Source organism: Cricetulus griseus, chromosome 4 (assembly GCF_003668045.3).
Source record: "Cricetulus griseus strain 17A/GY chromosome 4, alternate assembly CriGri-PICRH-1.0, whole genome shotgun sequence".
In the NCBI taxonomy this organism is placed as follows: Eukaryota; Metazoa; Chordata; class Mammalia; order Rodentia; family Cricetidae; genus Cricetulus; species Cricetulus griseus.
Window position 1 is genome coordinate 184,392,769 of NC_048597.1, and position 18,135 is coordinate 184,410,903.

Consider the following 18,135-nt stretch of genomic DNA (forward strand, 5'->3'; position numbering starts at 1 on the left):
TGCCGTGCCGGGCGTTGGTGGCACACTCCTTCAATCCCAGCACTCGGGAGGCAGAGGCAGGTGGATCTCTGTGAGTGAGTTCGAGACCAGCCTAGTCTACAAGAGCTAGTTCTAGGACAGCCTCCAAAGCCACAGAGAAACCCTGTCTCAAAAAACAAAAAACAAACATGATAAAAATTGAAAAAAACTCAGATCTCTGAAATATTAATGGTTTCATACAACAAGGACATCTGTTCAACCATGTTCATAGTAGCATTATTTGTAATAGCCAGAAACTGGAAGCAGCCTAGATGCCCCTCAACTGAAGAATGGATAGAGAAAATGTGGTACATTTACACAATGGACTACTACTCAGCAGAAAAAAACAATGGAATCTTGAAATTTGCAGGAAAATGGACAGAACTCGAAGAAACCATTCTGAGCGAGGTAAGCCAATCACAAAAAGACAAACATGATATGTACTCACTCATTTGTGGATTTTAGACATAGAGTAAGGGATTACCAGCCTACAATCCACACTGCCAGAGAAACTAGTAAACAAGGAGGACCCTAAAAGAAACAAAAATCCGAAGGGGAAAGGGGTTAAGATCCCCTGAGCAAACTGAGAGCACGGGAAGGGGGCGGGGGAGGGGGGAGGAAGCTACGAGAGTGAGAAGGGAAGAAAAGGAAGGATGCAGAGGTCATGAGGAAGCAGAAATTTTGAGTCAGGTGTAGATTAGAAGAAAGGACATATGACAGGTAGGATTTTAGTTGGGGGGTGGTAGAGGAGGAAGGGAGGGAGAAGGGAACTGGGATCGTCATGTAATTCAATCTTGTTTGTAATTCAAATATATAAAATATATATATATATATATATATATATGAACAAATCTGCAGGATTTCTAGGTTTCTCAGCTCAAAGGGACGAGAGAATGCTGAGATGGCTCCCATTGTCCCAAAGGACCAGAAGTTTGAGATAATGAACTGCTGACAAAATCTGTCGGCATCAGCAGTGGGGGAAACATATTAACCCAACTCTGTTGATAGTAAACTTTCTGCAACGAATTACTTTGGAGTTTAAAAGTTTGTGTAAATGCTCTCCAAAAGGTTTTTTTGGTTTGTTTGTTTTTTTGTTTAAAATCCAGCTTCCTCTGCGCAAATAACTTTTCTGGTACATAATTATACTCCAGTAATGTAGAAACTGGGTATAAGGAAGTAGTGTAGAAAGAGCATTTGAAATGAATTAAGGATCTCAGTCATAGTTCTGCCAATAATGTATGTAACAATAGGTTTAAATGCTTTGAGCTCAGAGTGAAGTTATTTGTGAGTCGTTTTTTTTGTTTTTTTTTTTTTCAGGACTCAAATTTTGAAGTCTAGGTCCGTTCCCATATTTGGAGGATACAAATGTGCACGCCAGAGCTCTCAGGATGTGTGATGGAAACAGCCTCTAAACAGAAATATCACACGTTGCTTTGTTTTGAGCCAAGAGTTCTGTGTTTATCAGGGTAGCCTCCAACTGGAGTCTCCTGCCTCAGTCTCCCCATGTGCTGAGATTACGGGCCACCACACAGCTAGTGCCCAGCAAATGATGAGAGCAAACCAAAGGTCTGGACTCTGAGAATGCCTGGGTGTCCCAGTGCATACATTCCAGCACTGTTGACCCTCGTCCCTCTGAATCCTAAAGCCCCAAGCTTTTTCTTTCCCAGCGTCAGGAATCCCAGGGCACGCCCCGCCTCTCCCAGGGAGTACATCACAGCTTCTCTTCTAACAAAATCCACCTTAAAATTACTTTTATTTAATTAATCTGTGTTTGCGTGTGAGTACGGTGCCCTCGGAAGTCAGAAATGGGTCTCCAATTGGAGCTAAAGGCGCCTGTGAGCAACCCAATCCGGGGAACCGAACTCGGATCCTTTAACAGAGCAAAGCATTCGCAGCGCATTCTCTTGACCCCCGAGTCTTCTCATCTCCGTCTTAAGGATAGGTCAGGCACTACTTCTTCCTCGTTCTCTCAGGCTAAGAGGCGGCCGGGACCCAGATGCTCCAGACCCTAGAATGATCGGAGCACACGAGGCAAGCTGGCAAGCCTCGAGCCACTTCCGCTGACCCGGAAGGACCTGGAAGCGCCCGAAGGGCCGGAAGTGATGGCAGCCGCGATCTCTGCTTTCCTAGCAACCGTGCCGGCTTCTTAGCGACGCAGGTGGCTCCCGCATCCCCGGTCCAGCCATGCCGGTGCGGGTGAGCGAGTTCAGCTGGCAGCAGACGCCGGCCGCGGTCTTCCTGTCGCTGCCTCTGCGCGGCGTGTGCGTGCGCGACGCCGACGTGTTCTGCGGGGAAAGTTACCTCAAGGTGGGCGGGGCGGAGTACTTGAAGTACTGTATTGTGTCAGTTGCGTTTACTTTTTTATGTTTTATTAACTTTTTATTTGCATTTTTTACTTTTAATTACTTTTTTGTGATGCTAGGGGTCAAACCCAGCCTCCTGTGTATGCCACGCCACTGAGCTACATTTGCAGCTATTATATGCATTATGTGTATATATGTGTGTATGAATGAATGTTTGCATGTATGTGTGTGCACCAGGTGTATGCAGTGTCTGCGAAGGTCAGAAGAGGGCGCCAGATCTCTTGGGACTGGAGTTAACAGATGGTTATGAGCCACCATGTGGATGCTGGGAACCAACCTCCCCGACCCCAGTCTTTTGTTGTTGTTGTTTTGTTTTGTTTTTCAAGACAGGGTTTCTCTGTCGCTTTGGAGCCTGCCCTGGCACTCCTCTATGGACTAGTCTGGCCTCGAACTCACAGAGATCTGCCTGCCTCTGCCTCCTGCGTGCTGGAATTAAACTACTGCCTAGCTCCAAACCGCAGTCTTATGCAAGAGCAGCATATGCTCTTAACCACTGAATACATCTCTCCAGCCCCAATGGTTTATGGGGCAGGGCGTGTCTTACTCTATAGCCCACAATGACCTCGAATGTTAGGCAATCCTCATGCCTCAAACTTGCAAGTTTTGGGATTAGTGAGATGTTCAACCTTCCCTGGCTAGACTTCAATTTAAAGTTCCCGTTTTAAAAAACAAATCTAAAGCCAGGCAGTGATATCCTATTCCTTTAGTCCCAACACTGGGGCGGCAGAGGCAGGGGGATCTCTATGAGTTCCAGGCCAACCTACACAGCCAAGGCTACACAGAAAAACCCTTTCTTAATAAATAAACAAACAAATAAATAACAAATCTGGGGCTGGTGAGAGGGGTTAATGAGTTAATGGACTGCTAACAAGCCTGACAGCCTCAGTTCAGTCCCTGGGAAGGAGAGAACCAACTTCTCACAATTCTCTGACCTTCACATGTATGCCATGGTACTCATATTCCCACACATATGCACACAAAATGTCATTAAAGCAACAACAAAGATAAGTCTCTTTGAGTGTGGTGTCATCTACAGACACATTCAGGTCAAGGATTACTTTCATCCATGGCGTCCTCATATACCCACATACACTTTTCTAACTCATGCTACCTGAAATAAATTCAGAGGGTATTTCAGAAAGCCTCATTCCCACATCCACACAGAACATAGGGTCTGATGTAGCCCAGGCTGGCCTCAAACTCACTTTGTAGCTGAGGATGGCCTGAAAAGTCTGAGCTTCCTGCCTCTACCTTCTGAGAGCCCAGATTACAGGCATTTGACACCATGCAGGGAACTATATATCTCCACTGTAACATTTTTTTTCCTGGAATAAAAAAATTGTAAATTTTTGTTGATTTATTTTATTTATTTATTTATTTATTTTATTTATTTATTTATTTATTTATTTATTTATTTATTTATTTTGTGTGTGTGTGTGTGTGTGTGTGTGTATCACATGCTTGTCTGATGCCCCTGGAGGAGTTGGGAAGGGGATGTCAGATCTCCTGGAACTGAAGTTACGTATGGATGTTAGTCTCCATGTGGGTGCTGCAAACAGAACTCAGGTCCTCTCAAGAACAAGTGCTTTTGCCGGGCGTTGGTGGCGCACGCCTTTAATCCCAGCACTCGGGAGGCAGAGGCCGGCGGATCTCTGAGTTCGAGGCCAGCCTGGTCTCCACAGCGAGTGCCAGGATAGGCTCCAAAGCTACACAGAGAAACCCTGTCTTGAAAAACCAAAAAAAAAAAAAAAAAAAAATGCTTTTAACCACTGAACCGTCTCTCCAACCCAGACTTGGTTTTTAATGGCAGTGTCTTTAATTTGTGCAACTAACTTAATGTCTGCTTTCTCTCTTCTGAACAGGTCAACTTTTCTCCATTTTTATTTGAGGTGTTTCTCTATGCTCCCATAGATGATGGGAATAGCAAAGCCAAGATTGGGAATGACATGATTCTCTTTACATTGTATAAAAAGGAACCAGTTATGTGGGAGACCCTCTCGATGCCAGATAGTAAGTTTTTAGTGAAAGTTGTTTACTTGAGCTGGGTGTCTTTCATGAGAGCTCAGTATGTACCTGTAATCCGAGCACTGGGGAAGCTGGACTACATGAAACCTTGACTCAAGGCGGAGAGAAGAATTTTTACTCTAGGCATTATGGTGACCCCAAAGACCTCTGCTCTTTTTTGCTTGTTTGTTTGGTCATTGTTTTTTTTTTTTTTCCTCCCAAAGACAGGATTTCTCTGTGTATCCTTGGTTGTCCTTAAACTCACTCTGTAGACCAGGCTGGCCTCAAACTCACAGAGATCCAACTGCGTCTTCCTCCCCAGTGCTGGGATTAAAGGTGTGTGCCAGCACTGCCTGGCTATACTCACAGCTCTTAAGAGGACCACAGCTGTAAAACCACCCTGGGCCATGTAAAAGATGCTATCTCAAAAACATTCCCTTCTGGGACTGAGACATGGCTCAGCGGTTATGGGTACTGGCTGCTCTTCCAGAAGATTGATGGTGGCTCACAACTGTCTGTAACTCTAGTTCCCTGGGATCTGACACCTTTCACACCAATGCAGTACTTTTCCTTATGTTGCAGTTGACAAAGAGATGATGCAGAGAATAAGAGAAAAATCTATTCTGCAAGCACAGGAGAAAGCAAAAGAGGCCACAGAAGCAAAAAGTGCTGCCAAGCGGGAAGATCAGAGATACACACTAGGTGTGATGATGAAGGTGAGGGGGAGACCTCCAGGGGACTTGCTGAAGGAGATGGTGGTGAGCCGGGAAAAGACGAGCAGTTCAGCCAGATGTGGAAGTGCAGGCTATCCAGCTACTCAGGATGGTGAACCAGGAGGATCAGAAGTTCAAGCTGTCAACAGCTGGGGTGGCACATGACTTTAATCAGTGCTCAGAAGGCAGAGGCAGGCAGATATCTGTGAATTTGAGGTCAGCCTGGTCTACAGAGCAAATTCCAGGACAGGTTCCAAAGCTACACAGAGAAACCCTATCTTGAAAAAAAAAAAAAAAAAAAGAAGCTGGTCTCGGTGGTACATCTCTACACCTGTTTAATCCCAGCACTCAGGAGGCAGAGACAGGAAGATCACTGGGTTCAAGGCTAGCCTGATCTACATATCTAGTGAGTTTCAGGACAGCCAGGGCCACATAGACCTTGTCTCCCCAACTTCTGGTTCTAGACAAATGCTAATAATCTTCTGCCTCTGTTTAAGTAATTCTGTCCAGTTTACAAATACTTTCCTTTCTTTAATTCTCATCTTGGCATCTGGAAATGATTACAGATTTTATAAACAAACACTGTTCCATGAAGAACATAATGGAGGGTGTTGTGACTGGGAGAGTGTGGTGTGAGGTCCTTAGCTCACAAATAAAGACACAGAGATGTATTAGTAATTATGGAAGTTTGCCCTTAGCTTAGGCTTTTTTTCCAACTAGCTCTTAGAACTTGAATTAACTTGTCTCTTTTAATTTACATTTGGCTATGTGGCTCAGCTACCTCTGTTCTGTATCGTATGTCCTATTTCTTCAGAGTCTCTGTGAAATCTGAGTGCCTAGATTCCTCCTCTTCCTCTTTCTCCCTGGAAATCCTGCCTATCCTCTCCTGCTTAGCTATTGGCCATTTAGCTCTTTGTTAAACCAATCAGAAAGTGCCTTAGGCAGAGACCAATCTTTACAGTGTACACAAATATTCGGTTGCAATACATACTTTTGTTTTGTTTTGTTTTGTTTTGTTTTTCAAGTCAGGGTTTCTCTGTGTAGCCTTGGCTGTCCTGGAACTTGTTCTGTAGACCAGGTTGGCCTTGAACTCACAGAGAACCATCTGCCTCTACCTCCCGAGTGCTGGGATTAAAGGCGTGGGTCACCATACATGTTATTAAATGGAGCAAATTGTTATCTTTCAGATTGTGGTGTTCTCTCTGACTTCATGGTGCCCTTTTGTGAGGCATATAAATACAGAGTTTACTTTTTGTCGTGTGCAGATGGCCTGGTGTCTCCCGTTGGCAGCTCTCTGGCTGCCAGCATGCAGGGATTACTGTCTTTGGTCCCTAGTGTGTAAGCCTTAGTTAGGCAGACACCCTGGTCTGTTTTTCATTACTATGACAACATTCCTAGGGAGTTGCTCAGTGGCAGAGCACCCCCTTAGCATGCTGGAGGCAGCAATTTAGTGCTCAGCGATGATGAAACAAGAAAAATATGTGAGGCTGGGCAACATTATAAAGGAAAGGTATTTCCTTAGCTTACAGCTTTGGAGGCTGGAAGTCAAAGATGAGATAGCTCATCTGCTTGCTGGAGATGCAGTGTGTAAGACAGGTCACACAGCAAGACAGAAAGCCAGAGAGAGATCTGTGGCTCCTCAGCATTTACAACAACAGAGTTTCTCAAAAACTAACTCAGGGCTCAGAGTATAAAGGTGTTTTATGTTCAATCCTCAGGACATGCAAGGTAGAAGGAGAAAATCAATTCTGCAAGTTGTCCTCTGATTTTCACACATACCCCATAGCATGCCTATGCCCATGCCCACACCCAAGGGCGCGCACGCGCGCGCGCGCGCGCACACACACACACACACACTTGAAATGAAAAACTCCAGGCATGGTGACCCATTCCTTTAATCTTAGCACTCAGGAGGCAGAGGCAGGCAGAACTCTGAGTTCAAGACCAGCCTGGTCTACATGGTGAATTCCAGGCCAGTCAGAGCTATGTAGTGAGACCCTGTTAAAAAAAAAAATAGAAAAAGAAAGGAAGAAAGAAAGAAAAAGAAAGAAAGAAAAACAACCAGGTGTGGTAGCATAAAACCAGTCCTCTGGAGGCTGCTTAATTTTGAGGTCAATCTTGGCTTCTTAACACTATTTCCAAACAAAACAAAACAAAACAAAACAAAACAGGTTGTCCCAAGTGTTAGGCAAACACTCAGCTAACTGAGCTACACCACCAGCTTCTTGGCCTCTGACCTGTGAACTGTCCCACCATTTCACATGTCACCCTCCCCCCCCCAGGACATCCTCCTACACGCACACTCTTGGGAAGTGAAGTGCAGGGGGAATGAGGGCCTGCCCATTTGGTGCCCTTCAGTTATCAGGAGAGTGCCAGTCACACAGCTCTGTAGAGTCGACTGGGGATCTACTGTTTCAGTGCAAATTAAAACCTGGTGCGGTGGCATTGGCTCTCATCCCGAGGTGCAGACACTCACATGAACACAAGCACACACCACACCACTCATCACACATGCACAGCTGTTGCTTTCTAAATGTTCTAAAGGACTTGCTAATTATAATTTTAACAGATTGAGGAAGAAGAGAGAAAAAAAATAGAAGATATGAAAGAAAATGAACGGAAAAAAGCAACTAGAGAATTGGAAGCCTGGAAAGAATGTCAAAGACAAGCTGAAGAGCCAAAAAGAATCCCAAGGAAAGAGAAATGCCAACGGGGAAAGCAAGCTGAAGAGAAGGGAGCAATAAAGCCCCCAAGTCTGCCCAGGAAGGTCCCACCTACTCGACTCCCTGGAAGAGGTATGGTGCCTCCTGTCCTTTTCCTTTTTGCAGGCATAGGCCATGCTCTGGTATATTAAGAATGAGCAATACAATACAAAGAGATGAAAGACCTTTTCTGAGGGGTTTTGCTGTGTGGTCTGGGCATCCGGGAATGTATGATATCCTGGCCTCAACCACCAATGTTTGCATTACAGGCCATATGGTAGTCATTTCGTACGTTCCATAAATACTTAGTGTAGGGAGACACTGAAAGCAGCAAAACACAAGAGTAGACACTAGGAACTTATTAGGTAGAGGATGGGTTAGAGGACAGGAACCACACAATTGGTATAATGATGCAATCAGAGAACAAGAAAGACAACTATTTATCTTCTTTGCTTTCACTTGTTTTGAGGCTGGCCTCAAACTTGTTGCATAGCTGAGGATGACCTTGAACTTCTGATCCTCCTGCCTCCACTTCTCTATTGCTGGGACTTTAGGCATGCACCACCATGTCTCAAGCAAGTTTTTTTCTTATTTTTTCCTCACAACTGGGGACCAAGTCCAAGGCCTTGTGCTTTTCTGGGCAAGCTTATAGACCCTGAGCTAAACCCAACACACACACACACACACACACACACACTTAATTGAGACAACATTTTATGTAGTCCAAGCTGTCCTGAATGTCCTACACAGCTGAAAATGTCCCTATCCTTCCTTCCTTCCTTCCTTTATTTTTAGTTTTCCAATATAGGGTTTCTCTGTGTAAAAAATCTTTTTTAAAAAATGATTTGTGGCTAGGCGGTGGTGGCGCACGTCTTTAGTCCTAGCACTCGGGAGACAGAGGCAGGCGGATCTCTGTGAGTTCAAGACCAGCCTGGTTCCAGGACAGCCTCCAAAGCCACACAGAAACCCTGTGTTGAATCTCCCCTGTCCCCCCCCCCAAAAAAAAGTATTTGTGTGGGCTGGAGAGATGGCTCAGTGATTAAGAGCACTGACTGCTCTTCCAGAGGACCTGGGTTCAATTCCCGGCACCCATATGGCAGCTGACAACTGTCTATAACTCCAGGATCCATCTCTCTCAGCCATCTCTCCAACTCCATCTTGTTTTTCTTATATGTATTCATTTTCTCTCATGTGTATTAGTCTGAGTCTTTTTGTCTTGAAATCCTTTTCCCACCTGTTTTTTTATGTTTAATCATTTCTTTTTTGTTTTATATACTAATAAAGTATAGAGTATATTTTTCTTTGTTTATAAATTTTATTTAAATTGGAAACAATCTTATTTTACATATCATTCCCAGTTCTCTCTCCCTCCCATCTTCCTATGCCCCCCACAACCCTCTCATCCCATCCCATCCTCTCCCCAGGGAGAATCATTAAAATCTGTCAAGTCATTTGGGGCAGGGCCTAGGCACTCCCTCTGTTTATCTAGGCTAAGAGAGTATCCCTTCATGGGAAATGGGCTCCTGAAGTCCATTCATGCACCAGGGATTCCCACCTGTTTTAATGTTTGCCTAAGTCTATGTGTCCTATTTAGGTGTTTTAGTGTTTTTATGTGACAGCTTTCCTTCCTTGTCTTTATAGATGACATCCCAGCACATGGCTTGGTTGTCATCGAATCTGCCCACACACTTAAAAGAATGTCTGCCTTCTGTTAGCATTGTTGCTGCTTTCTCACTCACCTTCTCTAGGAAGTGTATAGAGACACGGCTGTGGGCTGAGGGATTGGAGGAGGCATGGCAGTAATGGCTTTGCATAGTGTGCCTCCCCCAGAGTAGATATGAACTAGACAGAGGCTCAACTGTGAACCCCAGAGAAGTAGTGGGTCATTGATTAAATAATAGACTAGCTGCCATGTTAATGCAGAGTATCTTTTTTTTTTTTTTTCTCGAGACAGGGTTTCCCTGTGGCTTTGGAGGCTGTCCTGGAACTAGCTCTTGTAGACCAGGCTGGTCTCAAACTCCCAGAGATCCACCTGCCTCTGCCTCCCCAGTGCTGGGATTAAAGGCATGCGCCATCAATGCCCCGCTGATGCAGAGTATCTTATTCCTTATTGCAGAAAACATCAGAGAACAACTTTGTAGAGCTGGTTCTATGCATATATATATATATATATATATATATATATATATATATATATATATATTTTTTTTTTTTTTTTTTTTTTTTTGAGATGTGACTTCACGAACCCTGGGTAGCCTGGAACTCTCTATGTAGAACAGTCTGGCCTTGAATTCACAGAGATGAGCCTGCTTCTGCCCCTGAGAGCTGATCTGAAAAGCCACCCAGTTCCTTTAACTTTTATGTGGTCCAGTTGCCATGCTTGTACAGCAGCAGCTTTGCCCTCTGACCTATCTCACTGGCCCTGTCTTTGCCATGTTTTATTTTGTCATTTACTTATTAATTTTTATTATTTATTTGTTATTTATTACTAATTTTAGAATTAGCTTTGATGTATAGTTATCTTAAAAGTCAATTTGTTAATTAGAAATGGAAAATAAATGACTTATTTCACTACTATTGCTTCTGAAGGGAGAAACTGGGAAAACATATTTTCTGAGAAGTTAAAAGAAGACAGCATTCCTGCTCCTCGATCGGCTGGCAGCATTCAAATCAGCTTTACCCCTCGAGTATTCCCCACAGCTCTTCGGGAATCTCAAGTGGCAGAAGAGGAGGAGGTAGGCACACTTAGCTTCAGTTAGCGTCACCACTTCAGTTTTCGTCATTACTGGTGAAATGCATTCATAAATTCATCTATTGAAATTAGCACTGGGCTGGTTTTGGGGGCACTGCACACCTTTAATCCCAGGACTAGGAAGCAGAAACAGGTGGGTCTCCTGAGTTCGCACTAGCTTGGTCTACATAGTGAGTTCCAGGACAGTCAGGAATATGTAAAGAGACCCTGTCTCAAGAAAAGAAAAAAGAAATTAGGTTTTGGATTTCTTTTTTTGTGTTGTATGTTTTGTTTTAGTGGTTTGTTTGTTGCTTGAGATGGTGTCTCACTATATAGCTCAGGTTGACTTGAACTTGTGAATCTCTCTTCAGTCTGTACTACCATGTTGTGTGGTTTTAAGTGGTGCTGGTGACTGAACCCATGGTACATGCCACCAGGGCTATCTATAGTGTACTTGAGGAGAACTAGAGGGGTTAGATCACCTGAAGCTGGGGTTACAGGTGTTTTCCAACCATCTGCTATGGGCGCTGGTGTCTGAACTTGGGTCCTCAGAAGAGCAATAGGGTTACTTACTCACTCCTTAGCCACTGAGAATCTCTCTAGCTCTGGGCTAGAAATGCTTATCTATTTAATCTCAGTCAATTAAGGAGTCTTTTTGTTTTGTGTTGTTTTTCCAGACAGGGTTTCTCAGTGTAGTTTTGTAGACTAGGCTGGCTTCGAACTCACAGAGATCTGCCTGCCTCTGTCTCCCAAGCACTGGGATTAAAGCAGTCAGTGCTCTTGCCTGCTGAGCCATTTCCAGCCCAGCTAAGGAGTCTTAAAAAATGTTTAAGACTTGATAAATACTGGAAGTTTTAAAACACCATAAACTAGTGGATTTATCAGATCAGGCCATTGTAAACAAAACAGCTAAAATTAGATGGCTTAATGAATGGACATTCATTTTTCAATTTTCTGATCAGGGACTTGAGCAGGGCCTCTTGGTGAGGCCCTCATCCTGTTTCTTCATGTTGGTGAGGAAGGCAAGCTTTGATCTGTTTCTTTTATGAGTACACCAAGACTGTCATGACATTATCTAAACTCTATAGCCTTCTTTATTTCCCCATCTCTGACACTGTCACATCAATGGTCAGGCCTTCAACATGTATCTTTGCCATCTGACAGACTGACTGTTCAGCCCATTGATCCAAGTGACATTTTTGCCTGCTGGGAAAAGGTGGGAAATCTAAAATTGTTAATAAAAACAAGACCTTTTAGAAGGGGAGAGCTAACTCTACCAAGTTGTCCTCTGGCTTCCACCTGTTATGCTGTGACATGTACACACACACACACACACACACACACACACACACACACACACACACACACACACACACACACTTTGTTTTGTTTTGTTTTGTTTGACTGGCCTAGAACTCACAGAGATCCACCTGCTTCTGCCTCTGAAAGCTGGGATTAAAGACATTAACCACCATGCCTGGCCCATGAATAATTTTTGGTTTTGTTTTGTGTTTTGTTTTTTGAGACAGAGTTTCTCTGTGTAACAGTCCTGGCTGTACTTGGATTCACTTTGTAGACCAGGCTGGAGATCTACCTGCCTCTGCCTCCCAAATACTGGGATTAAAGGTGTGTGCCACCACTGCCTGATTTCCACTTATTTTTTATTTTATTTTATTTATTTACTTTTGAGACAGGGTCTCTTACTGTGTAACTTAGTGCTCACTATGTAAAACAGGCTGGCCTTGAACTCAGAGATCCACTTTGCCCTATCTCCATGACTGGCTTCTTTTCCTCTTGCTGTTGTAAAATACTCTGACAAAGCAATTTAAGGGAAATAGGGTTTGTGCTGGCCCATAGCACAAGGTTTGGTCCACCGTGGTGGGGAGGTCAGCAGAAGCTTGAAGCAACTGCTCAGTGAGTGAGAACATGCATGCTGTTCCTACAACTCTCTCCACATACACAGTCCAGGACCCTCTATCCAGGAATGGCTTCCCCCACAGTTAAAATGAGTCTGTTACCAGTAGATAATGTAATCAGGATAACCCCTCCCCCCCAGGCATGCTAGAGGCCCTTCTCCAGGGTGATTGCCAGATACTCAGGTTGACTGCAGTGGCCAGCGTAGATGATGTCCATCACCAAACCGTATATTCTCCTTGTAGTGGCTGCATAAACAAGCAGAGGCCCGAAGAGCCATGAGCACTGATCTTCCTGAATTCTGTGACTTGAAGGAAGAAGAGAAGAATCCAGACTGGCTGAAAGAAAAGGGGAAGTGAGTTGTCGGAGTGTTCTGCATTCTGCACTAGGCTCATCACATTCCAGGCATAGATTGACCCCGAGCCTCTGTGTGTTGTGTGTGTGTGTGTGTGTGTGTGTGTGTGTGTGTGTGTGTGTGTGTGTGTGTGTGTGTGTTGCTGGAAGTTTTATGTTTACTTGACATAAGCTTGAGTTATTTGGGAAGAAGGAACCTCAATTGAAAAAGTGCCCCTACTGTGTTGCATTTTCTTGGTTGATGATTGAGGTGGAGTACTCAGCTTACTCCAGGTACTGCTACCCCTGGGCAGATGGTTCTGGGTACAGTAAGAAAGTATGAGCAATCACTCGGGAGGCAGAGGCAGGCAGATCTCTGTGAGTTTGAGGCCAGCCTGCTTTACAGAGTAAGTGCCAGGATAGGTTCCAAAAAGCTACACAGAAAAACCCTGTCTGGAAAAACCAAAACCAAACAAACAAATAAAAAAAAAGGCCAGTAAGTGTGGATCCTCTACAGCCTCTGCATTAGTTCCTGCCTCCAGGTTTTTACCTTGAGTTTCTGCCCTGACTTCCTGGATGGTGGACTACAAGCTGGCTGATGAAATTAACCCTTTTCTCCCCAAGCCACTTTAGCCATGGTGTTTATCACAGCAACAAAACTCTAATTAGGACAGGTAGGTCAAGGTCCGTATTTAGTAATTTTTTTTAATTTTATTTCTTTATTATGTATACAACATTCTGCTTCTATGTATATCTGCACACCAGAAGAGGGCACCAGATCTCATAAAGGATGGCTGTGAGCCATCATGTGGTTGCTGGGAATTGAACTCAGGACCTCTGGAAGAGCAAGTCAGTGCTCTTAACCTCTGAGCCATCTCTCCAGCCCCCTGTATTTAGTATTTAGTAAGTCTAATGAGGCAGTTAAATGCAGTACAGAGCCTAAGGAATGTGGTTGGGTAGGTGGAGTGCTTGCCTGGCACACACAAAGCCCAGGGTTCCATCCTTATCACTCCACACTCTGGGTGTGATTGATACCTGTAATCTCAACATTTGGGAGGTAAAGGAAGGAGGATTAGGAGTTTAAGGCCAATTTGGGCTATTCATGGAATTGGAGACCAGCCTCAGAAAAGGGACCCTTTTAAAAAACAAAACAGAACAGAACAGAACAACAAAAAACCCAGGTGTGCTGGCACAGGCTTTTAAAGCCACCAATCAGGAGACAGAAGCAGGTGGCTGTCTGTGAGTTTGAGGCTACTTTAGTCTACACAGTGAATTCTAGGCCATCCAGGGCTACATAGGGAGACTAGGAGATGGGGAATTGTATTTTCTGTTTTCTTTTTCTTTTGTAGTGCTAGTAGTGACCAGCAGAGCCTTGCCCATGCCAGGAGCATTGATTGCCCTTCCACCAAGATGTACGCCAGCACCATTCTTCCTGCACCAAGTTTTGTAGAAAAGTTGAGAGTGAGGGAAAGGGTGTGACAGAAAGGAGTGGAAATATGCAAAGTAGCTCGTGGGTTGAGAACAGGACCAGGCAGGCTAGACCCTAGGGTCCTTGCCAGGAGGCTTCATTTTTTTCTTTTGAGTCTTGCTCTGGTACTGGACTTGATGCCTAGCAGTAGATACACAGCCCAGGCTTTCAGATGTCCTCCTGCTTAAACATATGGGACTGTGGGATGTGGGTTTTACGAAAGGGTAGAAGTGGACAGGCTGTTCACAGGAACAGTTATTAAAGAACTATGGCACCTCACAAGTAGGTTCTTAGCAAAACTAAGAACTGTTTGCATTTTTCTTTACCTAGCCTTTTAATGCTATGTCTTAATTTTAAATGGAAAAGCTGCCTTATGACATATATAGGCTGGGTGTTGGTGGCACACGCCTTTAATCCTAGCACTCGGGAGGCAGAGGCAGGCAGATCTCTGTGAATTCGAGGCCAGACTGGTCTACAGAGTGAGTTACAGGACAACCTCCAAAGCAATACAGAGAAACCTTGTCTTGAAAAACCAGAACCAAACAAACAAAACAAAACAAAATATATATGGGTCTGGACAGATGCTCAGAAGTTAAGAGCACGGGCTGCTTTTACAAAGGATCCAGGTTTGGTTACTAGCACTTGGCAGCTCCTAGCTGTCTGTAACTCAAGTTACAGGGAATCTGAATCCCTCTTCTGGCTTCCTCAGGCACAGACACAAACATGGTATACATGCATACCTACACAGGGCAATACACTCATAAACACAAAAATAAAATATAAAAAAATACATATAGGACTAGGGAGATTCTGTGCAGTCCTGAGGACATGAATTCAATCCATGTAAAAAGCTAAGGATGTGGTGCATGCTTTGAATCCCAGTCTTGGGAAGGCAGAGACAGGTGGATCTCTGGGGCTCATTGGCCAGTCATCCTAACCTGGTTAGGAGTGCCAGATCCCAGTGAGGTGAGGCTGGGTGTGCCATGCCTTTGAGACTGGCCTCGTGTTCATAGTGAGTTCCAGACCAGCCAGGGTTATATGGTGAGACCCCGTCTTAAAACAAAACCAACTACCAATCAAGGCAGGCAGCTCCAAGGGACGGCAGCAAACAAGCAGCATATACTTCATGCACATTCCCTTTGCTGGTCTAGTCCCAAGGAGCCAGAGCAGAGGCAGGCAGGCGGGCGTGGCACTCACAGTAGGTCTCCACCACAGCTGATCGAGGACAAGCTTAAAGATCACACTTTGTGTAAAAAAGTTACAGTAAGCCTGCTATCTTGCCCTGCAGAGAGATTATTTTGTTTGCTATCCAAACATATCTGCTGCTTTCTCAGAGACCCTCTCTGCCACAGCTGTATAACCACAGCTGTATGCTACACGAGCATCTTCGCAGTCATGGTGCCAGCTGGGAGTGCTGCCCAGTGATAGAGAACTTGCCTCCCATATATGACACTTGAGGTCCTGGCTTCAACCCACAGATCCACCCCTAACCCAAAACCACAAGATCATCACAGAAGATCCATGGAGAACTGTCTTTTTATTTTGTTGAGCCAGGGTCTCTTGTAGCCCAGTGTAGCCTTGAACTTGTGGCAGTCCTCCTGCCTGAGCCTCCAAAGTGCTGGGATTGTAGCTATTAGCCACCACTCGTAGTTTGAGAGTTGCATTTTAAGCCATGTGCCTATATGCTTTCAGAACAGCAAACCTACCTTTGATACTGCATTTAAACAAATTTGGTTTACGGAGACAGCCGGTTTTCTCACACTGCTTCAAGGATTGGATGTTAGAATTGGCATTACCAGGTGCAGGCCTCCCATTGATTGTGTTTTACAGTTTATCCTATTCTGTTGTAGTACTTGGTGGTTAGCATGTGTTAACAAAAGGCAGAGGAGAATTTCTCCCATTTTTTTTCTAGGACTTTTTTCCCTGGGAAAATCAGTTGAGTACACTTTCCAAAGAGCAGCAGTCTTGGGCAGTAACTAGAGTGGCTACCTGCACTTCCCCCCAGGGTTTTTCTGTATTGCTTTGGAGCCTGTCCTGGAGCTCGTTCTGTAGACTAGGCTAGCTTCGAACTCACAGAGATCCACCTGCCTCTGCCTCCCGAGTGCTGGGATTAAAGGCGTGTGTCACCAACACCTGGTTTAAAGATTTTTTTTATTTATTTATTATGTATACAGTATTCTGCCTGTATGTCTGCCTGCAGGCCAGAAGAGGGCACCAGATCTCATTACAGATGGTTGTGAGCCACCATATGGTTGCTGGGAATTGAATTTAGGACCTCTGGAAGAGCAGCCAGGGCTCTTAACTGCTGAGCCATCTCTCCAACCCCCAGCTGCCTGCCTTTTTGGTAGGCTACACTGGTCTTGAATTCACAACAATCGATCCTCCTGCATCAGCATCCTGAATGCTGGAATTACTGGCATGTGCCATCATGCCTCTGGGGAATTTGTTTTACTAGTTTTCCTATTTTGTTAGTATATAAAAATATTGTCCTTGAGCTGGCATGTCAGCGCTCCTCTCACTCCAGCCTTCACACTTGTCATGTACTGAATCTGTCACACCCCCTGGTTCTTGGGCTTTGGGGCTTGAGCTAGAACTACCAATACCAGTGCTTTCTTGGTATGTAGTGGTCAGATGGAGGTCAGTACTCCTAGGCCTCCATAGTTGCTTGACCCAATTGCTTACAGTGTACACCTCTTTCTACCTGTCTACATTGCCATGTGCTGCTTGTTCTGAGAAAGATGGCACTAGGTGACTTTTGTTTTTGAAAGCTGTAGGTGTGCTTATGCAAACTAAGGTGGCTTTGCTATCACTAGGTGATAGACTCTTTGAGGATCAGTACTCATTCCATTATTGGCTAAAATGTCTTGTGTCTTACTGTTTGCCCCATAGGTTCCTTTTTCTCTGGAGGAGGATCCTATGAGACCTGATGTTGCCCTTGCTGACATGTGACTTGTTATATAGCCAAACTGGCTTTGAACTTGTGGAAAAGTACTCCTGCCTCTGCCTCCCACATTCTGGGATTACAGGTCTTTAACACCATGCCCATGTTATTTTTTAAAATATGCAGAATGCTGATTTCTTCCCTCTCCATTCTGATGCTAATTTGAAGGGGCATGTGTCCCTTCACTAAGATGTATGGAGGCTGACTGGCTGGCTTGTGCACTCTGTCTGTCTATCCAGTAGACTTTTGCGGTATTGGGGATTGAATCAAGGGCCTCACTCTTCTAAACAAATGCTAAAACACTGAGCTATATCCTATCCCCAGGCATTTCTCCATTTTTATTTATTATTTCATTTATTGTTGGTTTGTTGGACATGGGGCTCACATGCACAGTCTGGAGAACTTGCTATGTAGTGCAATAGAGTCTTAAACTCTAGATCCTCCTTTCTCCCCCTCAAGTGATGGGATTACAGCTCCTACTTCTTTATTTTGAGACAGGGTTTAAGTTGCCCAATTTGCCCTTCACCTTGTTCCGTAGGCCAAGTAAAGCTCGATCTTGCAGTCCTTGTACCTCAGTCTGTCAAGCAGCTGGGATTACAGATCTGCATCACTAGGCTGGTTGATGTGGGCTCTTTAATGAAGATATGTTGACACGTGTGTCAAGCTCAGAGTAGGCCTAGCAAATGTCTGCAGTGCACTACCCCAACCCCCTGAATACTATTTCCTGTGTCCCCATTTCCTGTTCCTTTCCTATTCTCACTGCACCAGCTTTACTGTAACTAGTTCCTCCTGTGGGTAAAAATGAACAACAGCATTTGCTCTGTGTGCTCTCCTTATTCACATCCAGCAGGGGGAGAAGTTTTACTAACTTTTACTCTCCAACTGGAGACCAAAACCACCAGCTTCATTCGGGCCAGTTTAAGCCCCTTTCCCATCCCTAAATAAATC

The 18,135-nt window shown here is 44.5% G+C and overlaps 1 protein-coding gene across 2 annotated transcripts in view; it reads left to right on the top strand.

Moving 5' to 3' along the window:
- The first annotated feature begins 1,345 nt into the window (after positions 1 to 1,345).
- The window catches only part of Dnaaf4 (dynein axonemal assembly factor 4), a 23,417-nt gene continuing 6,627 nt past the window's right edge, over positions 1,346 to 18,135 (top strand). For both annotated transcript variants that reach the window (XM_035444478.1, XM_035444479.1), the window contains exons 1-6: positions 1,346 to 2,325; positions 4,244 to 4,391; positions 4,968 to 5,101; positions 7,668 to 7,893; positions 10,390 to 10,535; positions 12,691 to 12,800. In XM_035444478.1, the coding sequence (XP_035300369.1) occupies positions 2,203 to 2,325; positions 4,244 to 4,391; positions 4,968 to 5,101; positions 7,668 to 7,893; positions 10,390 to 10,535; positions 12,691 to 12,800 (887 nt within the window). In that variant the 5' untranslated portion in view covers positions 1,346 to 2,202. The remainder of the gene's footprint in view (positions 2,326 to 4,243; positions 4,392 to 4,967; positions 5,102 to 7,667; positions 7,894 to 10,389; positions 10,536 to 12,690; positions 12,801 to 18,135) is intronic.